The 15,415-nt window shown below is 54.4% G+C and overlaps 7 protein-coding genes across 7 annotated transcripts; 4 read left to right on the top strand and 3 right to left on the bottom strand.

Moving 5' to 3' along the window:
- Window positions 1-875: 875 nt before the first annotated feature.
- EHS24_002429 (uncharacterized protein) lies at window positions 876-2,177 on the bottom strand (the record flags this gene model as incomplete). The annotated part of the gene is made up of 8 exons (XM_028618169.1): window positions 876-999; window positions 1,041-1,101; window positions 1,141-1,379; window positions 1,425-1,493; window positions 1,539-1,576; window positions 1,627-1,807; window positions 1,865-1,876; window positions 1,927-2,177. 8 exons carry the CDS (start codon window positions 2,175-2,177, stop codon window positions 876-878), a joined length of 975 nt encoding a protein of 324 aa, XP_028473847.1.
- Window positions 2,178-2,491: 314 nt separating this feature from the next.
- EHS24_002428 (uncharacterized protein) lies at window positions 2,492-4,662 on the top strand (the record flags this gene model as incomplete). Its single annotated transcript, XM_028618168.1, has 14 exons — window positions 2,492-2,643; window positions 2,692-2,849; window positions 2,889-2,978; window positions 3,027-3,104; window positions 3,150-3,293; window positions 3,339-3,484; window positions 3,528-3,629; window positions 3,673-3,767; window positions 3,816-3,869; window positions 3,913-4,052; window positions 4,101-4,213; window positions 4,251-4,315; window positions 4,360-4,424; window positions 4,460-4,662. 14 exons carry the CDS (start codon window positions 2,492-2,494, stop codon window positions 4,660-4,662), a joined length of 1,605 nt encoding a protein of 534 aa, XP_028473846.1.
- An 842-nt stretch (window positions 4,663-5,504) lies between these two features.
- EHS24_002427 (uncharacterized protein) lies at window positions 5,505-6,616 on the top strand (the record flags this gene model as incomplete). Its single annotated transcript, XM_028618167.1, has 5 exons — window positions 5,505-5,829; window positions 5,887-6,084; window positions 6,127-6,246; window positions 6,284-6,385; window positions 6,423-6,616. The coding sequence occupies 5 exons, from the start codon at window positions 5,505-5,507 to the stop codon at window positions 6,614-6,616; spliced, it is 939 nt and encodes a 312-aa protein (XP_028473845.1).
- A 270-nt stretch (window positions 6,617-6,886) lies between these two features.
- On the bottom strand, window positions 6,887-7,896 carry EHS24_002426 (uncharacterized protein; the record flags this gene model as incomplete). Its single annotated transcript, XM_028618166.1, has 3 exons — window positions 6,887-7,058; window positions 7,111-7,238; window positions 7,276-7,896. The coding sequence occupies 3 exons, from the start codon at window positions 7,894-7,896 to the stop codon at window positions 6,887-6,889; spliced, it is 921 nt and encodes a 306-aa protein (XP_028473844.1).
- Window positions 7,897-8,298: 402 nt separating this feature from the next.
- EHS24_002425 (uncharacterized protein) lies at window positions 8,299-11,045 on the bottom strand (the record flags this gene model as incomplete). The annotated part of the gene is made up of 17 exons (XM_028618165.1): window positions 8,299-8,865; window positions 9,035-9,106; window positions 9,146-9,163; window positions 9,209-9,380; window positions 9,427-9,445; window positions 9,482-9,616; window positions 9,665-9,697; window positions 9,739-9,866; window positions 9,921-10,013; window positions 10,055-10,139; window positions 10,183-10,234; window positions 10,277-10,368; window positions 10,416-10,438; window positions 10,479-10,705; window positions 10,748-10,826; window positions 10,891-10,967; window positions 11,031-11,045. 17 exons carry the CDS (start codon window positions 11,043-11,045, stop codon window positions 8,299-8,301), a joined length of 1,887 nt encoding a protein of 628 aa, XP_028473843.1.
- A 1,381-nt stretch (window positions 11,046-12,426) lies between these two features.
- On the top strand, window positions 12,427-13,738 carry EHS24_002424 (uncharacterized protein; the record flags this gene model as incomplete). Its single annotated transcript, XM_028618164.1, has 7 exons — window positions 12,427-12,433; window positions 12,536-12,670; window positions 12,715-12,917; window positions 12,941-13,014; window positions 13,096-13,102; window positions 13,243-13,559; window positions 13,621-13,738. The coding sequence occupies 7 exons, from the start codon at window positions 12,427-12,429 to the stop codon at window positions 13,736-13,738; spliced, it is 861 nt and encodes a 286-aa protein (XP_028473842.1).
- Window positions 13,739-13,855: 117 nt separating this feature from the next.
- EHS24_002423 (uncharacterized protein) lies at window positions 13,856-15,341 on the top strand (the record flags this gene model as incomplete). Its single annotated transcript, XM_028618163.1, has 6 exons — window positions 13,856-14,008; window positions 14,363-14,545; window positions 14,588-14,678; window positions 14,719-14,868; window positions 14,909-15,015; window positions 15,072-15,341. 6 exons carry the CDS (start codon window positions 13,856-13,858, stop codon window positions 15,339-15,341), a joined length of 954 nt encoding a protein of 317 aa, XP_028473841.1.
- Between the last annotated feature and the right edge of the window lie 74 nt (window positions 15,342-15,415).

Below are 15,415 nucleotides of genomic sequence, written 5' to 3'. Positions count from 1 at the left end.
CTGGACCAGCTGTACGGAATGCACACGCTGAGCTTGAGGGACTGTATTCCTGGATGTAACGCTAACCTCCTCTCAGAAGTAAGAACAAGTGGGTACCGCGATGACTGGTCGAATTCGGAGTCACATTGCCGCCCAGATGTGATTGTGAAGGCCCCTGCAACAAACTGGTGTTTCACACGATCGCAGCAATGACTCACTTGCCGGCCAGAAGCGAGGCGTCCTCAATAAATGCTGTATCCAGCAGGTTATTCCATCTAAGCAACTGTCCGTAACCTCAGGCGACTCCTGCACAGCGTTAACAGTTGCCCCTGAGGCAAAGCCTCTCGTGTCAGCACGTTAAGGGGCGACATGGTGGCCGCCATTTCACTGCTTAACTTTCGGATTGATGAACTGGAACGGCTTGTCCGTGCTGCCGTATCCACTCCAGGGATCACCGCCTCTAATTCCACTTCGCTATCTTCAATCTTGCCCGTTGTGGAGCCCTCCCACGGCGCGATGCGGCCGACGCGGCTCGACTGGGGGATCAGGAGGCGTACAAGTACGGCCCACACGACACAGGAACACTCACGGTTTGGACGATGACGCAGCCGAGAGCTCACAACATTGGAGGATGGCGGTTGCTGCGCCTTGGACAATGCAAGAGTACCTTTGTAGATGCCTGTTTCTTGGGTGGGTGACGGCATGATTGAACAAGAAGTGGGTGGTGAGAAAGAATGCAACAACAACGACCCGATGGGCACACAGTATGTATGTCATCGGAACGCGTCCCCCAGGCACGCAAAGGGTCATTACAACCGGAACCAAATGTAATTCAGATTGACCCGATCAGCTGATTCGCATTCGTTACGTCTTTCTCTGCTCGTATCAACACTGGTCTACTTCTTGACGGCATCGTAAGTTGCATTGAGACGGTGCTGGACATAGTCGCCGCCACTGATGCGCCTGGTGCCAGGGGGAAGGCCCTTGCTAACGATGAAACGGTCCAGAAGCACCCCGTTGCTGCGGAAAGCGGTCAACTTGGCACCGCACCCAGTACTCACGATCCGTCCATGACCGCGTCGAGCACACTGTTGTTGTCCGGGTGGACAAAGTAGGCAATGGCTAAGAGTGTTAGCATACCTCGGGGGGCAGCCAACTCACAGTATCTGGAAGCGAGCTCCGCTTGAGAACGAGGCATCACCACACGGTGCAGAGTCGACCTGAACAAACCGCCAGACCAAAACTCGAGCGCGTCGCCAATGTTTATCACGACGCAACCTTTCATAGGCGCAATGTCCACCCAGGAGCCATTGCGTCTGACTTGCAGACCTGAGACGAGGTGCTGGAAGAGGATGGTGATGGAACCATAGTCGGTGTGGGCGCCCGCACGAATATCAGCCCTGTGATTGTCAGTTAAACTGCAGCAATCGCGATCCTCAACTCACTGGGTGGGGTCCAGGTCCTTGTGGTCGTTGGGGACTGGTGGGTAGTGGAGCATCCGCATGCGGTTGAGTCTGACCTTATTAGCTGGTGCTGCCAGTAGTGCCCAGTGAACGTACTCGCCGGTGTGCTGGCTGGTAAAGAAGTCAGACTGGAGCTGAGGGAAGGTCAGCTAGCGGACCTGAAAGCCAAAGCTGCGCCCCCCACCTTCAGTGCCACCGCCAAACCCTCCAACAACCGGGCAGCGAGGGCATTGGTGTACTCCACAAATGTGTCGAGGTCGGCACGAGCAGCCTCGAGGGCGGCAGGAAGGTTCTGCTGCTTCACCCCGTTGACGGTGCGCCAGTGACCGTCGGCAAAGTGGAAGAGCTCCTTGAGGTCGCCAGAGCTATTAGTCGTGTCGAGGCTTATTCATCAGCGGGAAGGCGTTACTGTCTTGGCCTACCTTTCCTGGCGACTGAAACCGGTGAGCTTATGACCTATGGTTCCCCAACGCATCCCACTTACATTGCAGTGTAACCAGTGTTATTCTTGATGTCTACACTGAGGTGGACCTTGTCCTCGAGCTCGCCGTCAAAGTAGCCCGCAGAAATGGCAAACGCTTTGTCAATGACCTCTTGAGGGATGCCATGGTCGCAGACGTAGATGAATCCCTCCGCAGTACACGAGTCGTAGAGAGCCTTGGCGAGGGAGTGGACAGACTTGTGCTCGGCGACAGAGATGATGGGGAGGGAAGGCTCGGGGATGGCAATTCGCATTGTTGGTGATTCTTGTTGCTGCCTGATAAGAATAGTGTTCGGGTCGTTGAAATGCAGTTTGTGTGTCTTCCTACGTCTCGCTGCTCTCAAGACTCAAATATGAGTCTCTGGCTTGCAGCATCATTCGGGTGAGTGCATACGGACGCCGCAGCCACATGGCCGTTGACCGGGGTGGACGGATCGGGTCGGCCGAGATAACACAATCTCGCCCGACTGTGGGTCACCAACAGTGTGCTCATACTTCTCATACTTTACTCCTCGACCTTTCTTCCTAGCACCTGACCGCCCATTGTTGCACACAACTCTGATTCATCATGACTAAACAGTTTAACCTGGTCATCAAGAATGGTATCGTCGTTACCTCGGGTGACAGCGGCCCGCTCGACATTGCCATCAAGGAGGGCAAAATTGCCTACCTCGCTGCCGACATTGACGCCAACTTGGCAGAGAAGGTCATTGACGCAGAGTGAGCTTTACACTGGGCATGTATGTACTCCGCAACTGACATATGCAGAGGAGGCTATGTAATGCCTGGTGGAGTTGACGCGCATGTCCACGTCGCACAAGACTTCCCCAGTGGGGCCAACGGTGTGTCCGCACAATGTGCCGACAACTTCGAGTCGGGCTCGCGTTCCGCTGTCTGTGGTGGAACTACGACTTTTCTGTCGTTTGGTATGTTTCGCTTGCTGCGACAGAGCTGATGTCCCACAGCTCATCAGAACCGCTGCGACCCTTCGATTCTCGAGGTTGTCGAGGCCTACGACAAGCTCGCCAAGGAGTCGGGTTCTTACTGTGACTACGGTGAGTAGCAGAGTGGTTTGATTCTCAGGCTATAACCTGACGTTCAAGGCTACCATGTAATCATCACTCAACCCGACATTGAGATGCTGCAGCGCGAGCTTCCGGTTCTGGTGAAGAACTGGGGTAGTGAGTTCATGCACGAACATTCAAAGGCAGAACTGATCATGTCAGTCACCTCGTGCAAGCTCTTTATGACCTATGCTGCCCTTCAGCTCAGGGACAATGAGCTCCTTGATGTCATGTTTGAGGCTCGGAAGCTCGCTATCACGACAATGATCCACGCCGAGAATGGCGACATCATCTCATGGCTCACTGGTGAGTGATGAATTTAGTACAAGGACGTCGACTGATCCATCGCAGATAAGCTTCAGGAGAAGGGCATGGTTGAACCTCGGTTCCACGCCCAATCGCGACCCCCCGTGGTCGAGATGGAGGCGACCAGCCGAGCCATTGTCCTCGCCGAGATGATCCAGAACCCCGTTCTCTTCGTGCATGTTGGTTCTGCGGTGAGTACAAGGTTACAACGGCGCAGATTGGCTGACCTTGCAGTCCGCGGCAGAAGTCATTAGGTCGACCCAGACCCGAGGGTTTCCCATCTACGCCGAGACGTGCCCCCAATACCTGCATCTCACCTGGGAAGACCTCGCAAGTGTAACATAACGAATCTCCCCAAACTAGCTGACTTGGTCGGTAGAAGAAGTTCCACTCTCCGCAGTGCTTTGAGAATGCTAAACTGATCTGCTCACCTCCTCCTGGCCCCGATAACACGGACCAGGAGCTTCTCTGGACGTCAGTACTACAATGGATCGAGTGCGAACAAAAGTTGACCCAATTCAGTGGCCTCCGCAACGGCACCTTTACAATCTACTCCAGCGACCACTGTGCTTTCCGGTTAGTTGGTCTTGCCAGAGGGTGGCCACACAGCTGATTCCAGCTACCACGACGTCCGTGGCAAGGCTCTTGGTATTATCCAGCACAAGGAGAGCATCGAGGGTTCCACATGCCCGATCGACGATGACCATGTGCATGAAATTATGCACGGCAAGACTGGCAACTTCAAATACATCCCCAACGGTGAGTTGCAGCCTCCTCTGATCCTCTGACTCCGAGCTAACGTGTCAGGATGCCCAGGACTTGAGACGCGTCTACCACTGCTGTTCAACTACGGCCTGGCCCAGGGCCGAATCACGGCCGAGCGATTTGTGGAGCTCACATCGACCGCGCCGGCCAAGCTGGTAGGTTCTGAACCTCGCAATCGTAAACTGACAACAGTACGGCCTGTATCCCAAGAAGGGCGCTCTCATGCCTGGCCTTTCGGACGCTGACCTCGTAATCTGGTGAGTTCGAATTCAGCTCGTAACCCAGTCCTAATCTTTAACAGGTACCCTGAGGGCCACATTAAGCCATTCAGCCTCACCAACGACCACCTCCACCACGACGCAGACTGTAAGTTTATAGCCGAACGTTCTAATACATCCCAGACTCTCCATACGAGGGGATGGAGTTCAAGAACTGGCCTCGCTACACCATTCTCCGCGGCAAGGTTGTTTGGGCCGAGGGCGAGCTTCTTGGCTCCAAGACGGATGGACAGTACCAAAAGCGCAAGCCGAGTCAGCTCACCATGTCGGCGGTCAAGACTGCGCGCACCGATAGGCGCAGGGTGGCTACTTGGTTGTACCAGTAAGAAGAGGAGTATCGTACTGCTTGATAATGATTAGTTGTTCTTGTTCCTTGCGGTTTCACCTCTTGAAATGACTTGGTGGCCACTTCGGTCCGATGTCGCTTCACCTTCCACACAACCTAGTGTTTATTTGCAAGCTGTTGATCATGCTCACTAACCTCTGGAGGCATTACACAAACGGACTACAATACTGCTGTAGTCTGTCAGTTGCCGGACAGACTCCTCTCCTCTCCACACTACAATTTTGTTAGGATCGCGTCTCTGTTCCGGGTTATTGGTCTGTAGTTGTTTACATAGGTTCCATCTATATACATACAATTGCATATAGGGCCCTCCCTCTATGTGCGGTATGCCCTTCCGTACACCATTGCCTCGTAGCTTCTATCGATTCTGCAATTACAATAGAACCGCCGCTTGTCTTAGAATGCCTGCAGGTGCGGCACATGCCCCTAGATGTCTTCACTCTCTCCACTAGGTTGCTGACTGGCCTGAAGCTTCAATGACATGCAAAAGGGGCGGAGGCGAGGGCCACTGACGGCCCCGGACGGCCCCGGACGAGATCTTACTAGCTCACCCGATCCGCTTCGTCCACTTCCCAACCCAATCAACTTCTTACGATAACTCTGTGTGGGTCGGGCTGGAGAAACACAGCCTACCCTAGATGGGTCCTGGGTCACCGGGCGAGATACCTGAGCAACTCGTCGGGGACTGTCTGCCTTGGAGGACACCATTCAATTACATATGCAGATCCAACCTGCGGCTGACATTTACTGGTCATTTACTCCAACTTTCGCCAATTCTTCCTTTTTATCGTGCACCCACTCCACAACCCGCCCACATCCACCATGACTTACAAGATTGGCTACGTCGGCCTCGGTAACATGGGTACATTCATCTTCCTCAACCTGGCGCGGCACGCTGCCGCCAATAAGTGGCCGGAACCATGCGCATGGAACATTGATCAGTCACGGTACGACGAGATCCGCGCCGAATGCCACAACCTCGTGCTATGCGGACAACTAGAGGAGGTGGTAAAACGCTCCAATGTAGTGTTTACGTGCCTCCTCAATGACCCCGTGGCCGAGGAGGTGTACGAAAAGCTCTTTGCGGCTGTGGGTGAGGGCAAGGTGGTGTTTGTGGATCAGTCGAGTTTGAAGCCGAAGACATCGAGTAAGTTGGGTTAGGAAGTCCTCAAGGACCTAGGCTTAACCCTCCCCCTCTTCATAGTGAAGCTCGAGGCGGCAGCGCACAAGGTCGGCGCATCATACCTTGGCTGCCCCGTTTTTGGTCGTCCAGACGCCGCCAAGTCGGCGCAGCTTGTTCAACTGATGGGCGGCGAACCAGCAGCCAAGCATTTTGTCAAGCCGCTCTTCGTTCCCGCCGTGGCCAAGCGTGTGGTCGATGCAGGTGACGAGGTGGGGAAGGGTTAGTTCATGTCTGTCTGCCTTGGTGAGCTCACTTTCCTAGGTTCCGCGCTCAAGCTGCTGGGTAACAGCATGATTCTCGGGGTTGTGGAAATGCTGGCCGAGACGTATGCCCTCGCGGACGTGATTGGGTTCGACCCAGATGTGTACCAGGGCTTCATTCGTGGGTTTGGAATGCGCCATCCCACCTAACACCACAGGCGATTTCTTCCCTCTCTACCCCTACCTGTCCTATGGCGACAACATCAGCAAGGGAGAGTTCAACGGTGTCGGGGGGTTCCGTCTCGAGGCAGGTTTGAAAGGTGGGTGTGCAGAAAAGGGCTTTGTTCACCCGCATAGACGCGCGTAACGCCCTGACGCTTGGAGCCGACTTTGGCCATCCAGTAAACCTCCCCACCATTGCACTTGCTACCAAGCATCTGGAGCGCGCCGAAGAGCTATGCGGCAACGATGTGGACTGGTCAGCTCTCGCTGTTGCGCTTCGTGAGGATGCGGGTCTGAACCCTTTCCGTAAAGTGACTAGTTTTGAGTGACCGGTGTTCGACTGTAGAGTACTAGGATGCAAAACAATGAGGACATGTTGATTGCAATATGCCCTTGGAGTGTCGTTACGCAGTGAAGCGAAGTGCAATTGGCCCAACCTCTCTATGAGTGCCGTAACTTATCTATCCACCATGGTTTTCAGCAATAAGCCCGCATGAAGATCTTTGCTCTCCCCAAGTACTTGCAACCTTGCAGATCGTTTACACAGCAGCAGCGCAGATCGTTCACACAGCAGCAGCGCTTCACATCTCTCTACTGATCTACTTGACCAGCTTGTCAATGAAGGCGTACATGTTTTCAAGCTGGTACTTCGGGTCCATGTCAAAGAGATGGTCCACACCTTCGAGGACCTCAAACTCGACCTCGAATCCCCGCGCCTGGCATGCCTTGACCACGTCCTCGGACTGGCTGATGGGAACCTTGTCGTCAATGCTACACGCAGAGGTCAGCACGCAAGCTGGACGTTACATCTCAGCCAACTCACGTTCCGTGCACAATGTACATGGGTGGCATTGAGCACTGGCCGGCAGCAACTGCGGGAGCAATGCTGAATGCGCTGGCGGGAATGCTGGTCCCTTCGAGAAGAAGTTGCTGCTCGATCGCCTCCTGGACCTGCATTGGTTAGCAGCATTCCGTACATCACACCCACCATGTAAGGGTACATCTTCATTCGAGGACTAGTGAGGGCACACTCGCTGGACTGCGGTGCGTTGGGGTCGAGGAACGGTGCGACAGCCGACTCGGGGATCATCTGCTTGACGTACGACACAGGGTACTGCTTGGAGGTGAAGAAGTGTGCCTCGATGTCGGTGATGGGGTAGAGTGGAGCGACGGCCAGTGGCTTTGGGGGCGCCATGAGGCCGCATGCCTCGAATCCAACTCCAGTCGCAATGAGCAGCGCGAGCCATCCTCCAGCCGAGCCGCCCGAGACGATAATCTTCTGCTGGTCCACCACACCGCCTGTCTCGACGAGGAAGTCGGGCGAGTTGAGGTAATCCATCACAGCCTTGACGTCTAGCATGATGCCCGGCATGCGCGTCTGAGGTGCGAGGCGATAGTCGGCTGTTACGAGGCAAAGGTTATGCTTCTCAACCGCGTTGACGAGGTGGGACCATGCACACGTGCGCGTGCCCATGAGGAGGCCGCCGCCGTGGAACCAGAGGAGGATGGGAACCTTGCTCCCGGGAGTAGCGGCCGCGGGGAGCATGTAGTCGAGCTTGATGTCGACTCCCTCATGCTTGGCAAACGTCACAGTCTTGAATCCGGTCATGGTGGAAAGTGGTATAGTTAATGTTGTGGACGCAAGATCCACAGGTGGGCTCTTTAACTGTGTTACATGGTCGAATCCGGAGGTAGGGAAAGATGGCCAATCCGGCTGAGATAACGAGATGTCGCCCGATTAACAAATCATCCGACACCAGGGAGGGAACGAGAGTGAAATCATCCGACACCAGGGAGGGAACGAGAGTGGAAACTGGCCCGGTCTGATGCTCTACCTGCTCCGAAACTAAACTCACCGAGAACTGACATTCTGAAGCACCCGCAGCTTCGATGGCGCTCGGATGAGCTCGTCCGAGATGGCGATGATGATATATTTGAAGGACAAAGCTTGGGGATTAACAAACCTGCAACATCCCCACTAATGACAATTCTAGTCATGCATGTTCAAAAATCAGAAGTTATCCCAGTCTACCGCATCCAAGTCCAGCTCAAGCGACTCCAGATTAACCTGCGAGGTCCACAAGAACGGGTCCCAGACCTCGGCCAGAGCGCCGGGCTCCAGGTGCGTCCCGGCAGCTGCGGGTCGGAATGGTGGCACCAGCAACTCGCCGCCACCCGTCCCTACCATGGCTCCCAGTGTCTGTGCAGTAGCTGCACCGGCTGCTCGATATGGTTCAAACGCTGACGCTGGGGCTGGCGGTGGACCAACATCCTGATCTCCGCGGCGGAACATGTCGAGAGCGCGCTTGAGCTCGCCCTCGGTTCGGCCGAGGAAGTCGTTTCGGTCCTTGACCGTCACTACGGAACCGGCGTCGGTGAGCTGCGCGGAGTCCTCGATCAAGGGAGAGATCACGAGGTATCCCTTCTTGGCAATTATGGAAAAGTCGGCCAGATCGTGCAGGATGACCAGCGTCTCGCGCACAGTTGTGGTGGCCTTGACCACTGACAGATAATCGGTACGATGGGATTCGTCAAGGAGGAGAATGAGACATGCTGCGACGGCGTGGACGAGCACGGTCTTGGGAGTATCAGCTGCCAAGTCACAAACGGTAAGCTGACCAGGTGGTCCGGAACTGCTGATTTGAAGTTTCCTTGAATATTCGTAGGATTTTGTGTGCATGCTCAAGACAAGTCTGACATGACAGTGTTAGTGATATTGTCGCTGGGATCAAGTCGAATATGCTCACTGCACGAGAACGAGCATACCGCGGGTCGCCACGGAATGCGCGACCAAGGAACGGTCGGTGAAGCACAATGACCTGGAAGGTTGGTGAACAACTCGCGCGTAGACACTATACCTTGTGAGCTGCAGAGAGCTGAGGATGTGAGCTGCAAATGCGTAGGGAAGGGGCTTAACTCACAATGTATGCCTTTCGTTGCCAATCGGCCCACGCCGGCGCATTGGGCCCAAGAACAAACTTTTCATCCCTCATCCATTCTGGAGCTTCTTCCTGAACCGTGTGGAGGTCGTGGTCAATCTCCAAAAGCGCCTCATAAGACATGGGCGACATGTGGTCTGTGGACGAGTATGCTCTGGACATCGGTTAGTTTGGACATTACCGGCCGATCTTTCAATCACCTGTTAACCTGCAGTGCGACTGAATAGTTAGCAGAGTAAACCACCCTGGACTGACGTTTGTAGAGCTGGCAGACATGCGAGTCGGTAGTGGGAATGTCGTATGAGACTTCAGCCTCCTCCACTCCCAACTCGAGCTTGTTTTCTATGACATGCAGGGGTGGTGCAGTGTTGAATTGAGCGCGATTGACGGCTGGGTTTCCGTAAGTCCGCAACAAAATACTCAAAATTATGAACGTACAGCAAGCTCCGTTGAATGCAACATGAAACGCATCTAAGTAGGTTGGTGGATGTAAATGTGGTACGCAGACTCACCTTGGTAGACAAGCTGATACCATGTCCGCTTCCTCACCTCCCTCTCGATGATGACTCTTGGGTTCTTGGACCGATACGTCACCTCCGAGTCCGGACCAAGCTGATGGAGACGGAGTGACTGGGCAATACTGTTGCTATCAGATTCATGGAACGACGAGGTCTGCCGCCTGTGCTCTGCTCACCGCACAGCTGAACCCAGTAGGGTAAAGTAGAGATCGGCCTTTCCGATATGGTTTGCGGCCGAGGTGATGACGGCGACGCATTGCACAGCATATCTGACGGTCAGCCATTTCAAGGATACACGACTCAAGCTCACAGGCTATGTGAACGCATCCAGTTGCCCTCGTTGAGACACATGGTACACGCCTCGAACCACTGGGTAATAAGTTCCAGGCGTTTGTCTGGGAGGCGTGTGAGCCCACAACCTAGTTCTCTTAGCCTCACAAGAAGGGAACAGGTAAGAGAATGTGCTAGGGGGTAGGTAGGTGGTATGCCCCTGACTGAGTAGGTCAGCAGTTGTTTGGCACTGAGAACCAACCATCAGTACACCGAACAGCAGCGCCAGAAAGCTCCAGTTGATCTCCACGTCGTCTGAACCGAGTGCGGCCCAGAACAGGTCGGTCTCCCGTTCTGTAGCAGGTCAGAATGCCGTCACCGACACCAAACCACCTGCTTACTGAAGGTGGGCCCATGATAGCAGCTGTTGTTGGGTTAGCCGGGTCAAGCTTAGGGAAACCCACCAGTGCATCCAAGCCACATTATCCATGTCAAACTGAATCAGCGCCTGGCCTACGGCGACGGACGGGAGCTGGGCCAAGATATCGCGTCGTACCGCTTTGCGGTACACTGCGATTAGGTGTCGGTCAGGGCGCGAGTTGATGACCGGAGGAAGCTGAATGGGGCATGTCGGCTCCGTCAAACTGAGGACGACTGGAGATTGGCTGGGGCCACCAGCGTGCGAGGACATCTGGTGCGGTTAGATGTGCGTTGTGAGGACTGCTAGACTCACGCTTGTGCTATGGTACGCGTCCGAATCATACACCGAGTCGGACTCGGGTGACTCAGCTTCGTACAGGTGACCGGGGGACCTGCCGCGGACACGTCCGATGGCAAGACTTGAAGGTTAGCGACGGCATACACGGCACGACTTACAACTCAAGAGTGGTCGCTGCGTCTGCTTCGTCGTCGTCAAGAGGCAAGCGATCCTCGGGCACATCCACGTTGTGAACCTGGACAATGTCATCAACGTCGAAGACACGAACTTGGCTTGCTCAGTCGGCTTGGGCACTCACCGGTTCCTGTTCCATGGACTGTGAAAGTTGTTGCGTCGGCGAGGTTTCGGAAGGAGCAAGGTCCCCCGACGGTGCTGTACTAGCGAATACGGTGCTCGAGGAATTAAAAGCTGGAGCAGACACGGTTGAACCGACAAGTCGTTCCAGCTCGCCAATGCGCATCGAGAGTTGGGCATTGGCAGCCAGCATGTCTTCCCTCAGCGAGCTGACTCGGGAGGCTTTGTTCCTGGTTAACAGTTAGGCTGGAGAAGATATCGAGCAGGACCAGTTGACTCACAGTTCTTTGGAAGGAATGACCTGTTCAATGCAGCACTTTTCTGGAACACCTCGCTTCCGACTGTCCGATGAGGTGAGTAACTGTTGTTCGCGAGTGACATACCAGTTGACGCATGGGACCTGTCGGTTACATCTGGCGCCAGTGAGTGTGGGCAGGGGAAGTCAAGGTCACCTCAAACCCACTTAGTCTTCGTCTGTGTAGACGTCAGTTTTGTATGGTATGCCCTGTGACACCGGTGCCTTGGAAGCTCACCTCGTACATTCTGTACAGCTACCCAGGTCAGCAATGACAGGACGGTGAACCCCACCTCTGCGGTTGCCTCTGGCTGACTCGAATGGGACCAGACGATGACCTCTGCGACCCATGTGTTGGAGTCGCGCTGTGTCTTGACATTGTGTCAGGGAATGAGCAAGTCGAACAGAAAACAACAACAACGGAGATGCATCCCGACAGTGCGTTGGTGCCAAGTCCCACAGATGTCCAGAATTCCGCGGCTACCGGATCGAGATAGGAGATCTCGGCTTTAGGTGTGGTGACACGTCGTCCGTTTACTGGGGCATATGATTCGTTCTTTCTCTTGCAGAACAGAAAGGGTGTAAGCAGGGTGGACGCCCAGGCCGAAGGTGAGTGGTTCAATGCATACGCATACTCGACAACTACCCCATCTAGATCCCCTCTTATTACACTCCGCCAAACCGCTAAACCACATCATTGCACTCCGTTACAATACTTACACGTCATGTAGGCTTCAAAACGCACGTCTGTCTTAAATAGAGCACTATTCGTGCGTTGTAATCGTTTTACACGTGCCCTTTCCTATGTAGGAGACGTTTAGCAAGCCATGCAAGGTCTGTCTCTTCTGTGGAGGGAGAAATTGGGTTTATTATATCTGCTGAGGTGTTCTAATGGAAAATGCCACAGTGATCAAGATGTCAGCACGGTACTTACTTACAGTCCTACTTGCGCCGATTAGGATCTTGGGCGCCCTATTAGGATCTCATGTTATATGTCCATTTTCGTTTATATGTATTCCCCCTTGATTAGGATGACCAGCTAGTTTATTGTAACGCAGTTTAACCGCATAACTTTGCTAAATCAAGATTTGCTCCCGCTTATCGGATGGAGTGTGAAAATGGGATTCTGCGGAGTGTAATATCGCCATTGCCGCTGGGTACCCGGCGGTCATCAAGGTGAGCGTCTTGCTGGGAATCATCAACTGACTTGTCAGATGTCGGAACGCTCGCCGCCTCGGCCGCCCTTATGGAGGAGCTCATTCCCCGCTACCTCGACCCCGAGGCCTATGCTGTCATCAACGGCGGTGTTGATCAGACCACCGTCCTTCTCCAGAAGCACTCCAGAAGCAGTGGGGACACATGGGGTGGCCAGTTCACAACACTACTGACCCAGCATTCAAGTACACCGGTTCTGGAGACATCAGCAAGATCGTTGCCGGCGCCTCCGCAAAGACGCTCACCCCCACCACGCTCGAGCTGGGCTGCAAGAGCTCGGTCATTGTGGAGCCGGACGCCGGCCTCAAGATGGGCTATCTGCGTGTCCTCCCAATGAAGTCGCTGAACCTCGGTCAAGAGCGTGACGACTTGCAGCACGTCGTATCCGGCTAACACCCCGCAAGGTCTGCGTTACCCCAGACTACATCCTCGTTATAAAGCAGCGTGTTGACGACTTCGTCAAGGAGATCGTCGCGACGTGAGTATTGATGCATTGAGTCGTATGAACTTAGGGGGTTCGCAAGACGACAGGGCGGTTGAGCAGCTGAACATGACACAGTCGAGTTGTAAGTCACGTTGGCGGAGTTGAAGGCGGCGTTGCAGACCGCATATGCAGTCTTCTGAGTTGTCGTGCATTGCGACAATGTAGAATTGAATGTGCCGTTCACAAGAGAACAGCACTCTCCGCTCACGATGAGTCTTTCAGTACTCTGTGGCACTGGGGTCAACTTTCAAGCCGATGACTTCTTCTGAGGTCATCCTCTGGCTCTCGTCTCTTACTCTCAAGCACGATGGCGCATCTCTCGATAACCAGCATGCGCCAGTTACAGTCCAACAGCTTCTTGAACACGTCGATCTTAGCAGCTACAACCCAATCTCTTTCCTTCCCAGCCCATACACCTTCTCCTATCAGGAGGTGAACGGGACTTCGACCCTGGTCGATGTCTCTTACAATGCGACAGGGCTCGATTCAATCCTCCGTCGCCAAGACTCTGTCCTCGAGGGGCGGGATGCAACCTGCTTGTACGCCAAAAGTTACGGTTATCACACGGATGCGTGGGGCTACTGGTACGACTCGTGGCAGCAAGTTGGCGGATGCTTCTACTGCGACGTTTGCACTTGGTCTATTCAAAAGACAGCTTCGATTGAACAGTCGTGGACAGCCGGCATTACGGGCGATTTTGAGGAAGCGCTTCACTTGACTTTCGGCTTCTCTCGCAGCGACACAGCAGGTATTGCGACGACGGAGACCTGCAGTTGGAACTATGTTGAAAGCGGCTGTCACAGCATCTGGTACCAGCCGATGATGACCTACCACGATGGCCAGGCCACGGTTTAATATACTGGAAACTACGCCTGTCTGGGGTCCTGGACAAACAGCCAGCAAGCGAACGTGGACCAAGCAGTCAAGAACAATGGCGCTGTCACAGGGAATACCGGGTGCAACAGTGGTTGTCAGGGCAATGACCAACGTCAGTGCCAGTACGGCAACGATGGTGGCCTTCTGTGGCCCAACGACGACTAGCAAGATCCGTTCTCCTCCTAGAACGCTTTGCTAACCCGCGTAATTCGTATAATTCGTAGTTGGGGAGGGACAAGAGTTCGTGCTTTTGAGGGATGTTGGCCTAGCTAGGCATCGGTCTGGCCCGCCATTTCCGCAGTCCGCGATATACGTATGTACGTTAGTTACCCAGCAACGGAAATTCAGTCATGGCCTGTTCCATACATCGCTTAGATAGTGGCTGCCTTTTTTACACTATGATGGAATGCCTACATGTGTCCGCGAACCAGACAAATACAGTATGTCGTAATGCCTCCCACACCAGAAAGACAGCCTCGTCGGTGTTATTTCGGGCAGGATACAGCAAGCGCCAGGCAGTGTCCCTTGGTTGCGCATTGGCGCATTGGCATCAACATCGTCCAGCTACCCAAGGACGGTGACGGCGAGTGGGGGGTTTGTCGTCAACGACGAGATCATTGACCCCATCCTCCCCATTCTGGCCGTCGACGTATGTATGTGCCCCGTGTTAGGCCAAAACTGACTTGTGCAGGCCGTTGAGGCTGCTATCAAGTATGTCAACGCCAGGCGGCCTCCTCTCGCTCTTTACGTTCTCTCCAAGAACCTCTTTTACTTTGACAAGCGTGAGTAGGAGCCATGCGTCGCAACCCGCTGACACCCCAGTCATCCACGAGACCCTCAGTGGCTCGGCTATCTGGAACGACGTTGCCTTCACTCCCGCTGCCACCACCGTTCCCTTCGGTGACATCGGTGAAGGTGGATGGGGCGCCTACTACGGTGTCCACGGCTTCAACACCTTCTCGCACCACAAAGGTGAGTGGTGTAAGCCGGTACACTCCATTCACACGCACAGCGGTACTCGAGGTACCTCACTGGTTCGAGCTTGCCCAGAAGTCACGCTATTCGCCCGACTTCGACACCAACGCCCCCAAGGTCTTCAAGATGTTCATTGTCTCCAAAGTCAGCTGCTCGCGGCCCGTCAGCGTCGAGGCGAGCAGCAGCTGCTCCGCAACCAGCGGAACTGCCAAAGCCTCTACAACGGAGCCCCACTCATCCTCCTCAGTGTTGGGGCTGGTACCATCGGCCACCAAAAAAAAAGTCGGATGGCACTCACAGGCACTGGGGTGGGATCGACTGCGCCTCCCACATACTGCGTGGATAGCCTAGAGAGAGAGATTGTCTGCGGCTCATGGCCTCCTACTACCGTAAAGCCCTCCGGGGTGTTGTGGGAAGAGATAGATGATGAGCAAACTGACCAGCTGACAAATCAGACACAGCGCAAATGATATCGGGTCTCATGCAGTACGCCCAAAATCTATATTCGTCCACGATGTGCCATCTCTCACAGGTCCGCGCCGCC

Source organism: Apiotrichum porosum (assembly GCF_003942205.1).
Source record: "Apiotrichum porosum strain DSM 27194 chromosome Unknown scaffold_12, whole genome shotgun sequence".
Classification (NCBI taxonomy): Eukaryota; Fungi; Basidiomycota; class Tremellomycetes; order Trichosporonales; family Trichosporonaceae; genus Apiotrichum; species Apiotrichum porosum.
This window is presented reverse-complemented; position numbering and strand designations above follow the sequence as displayed.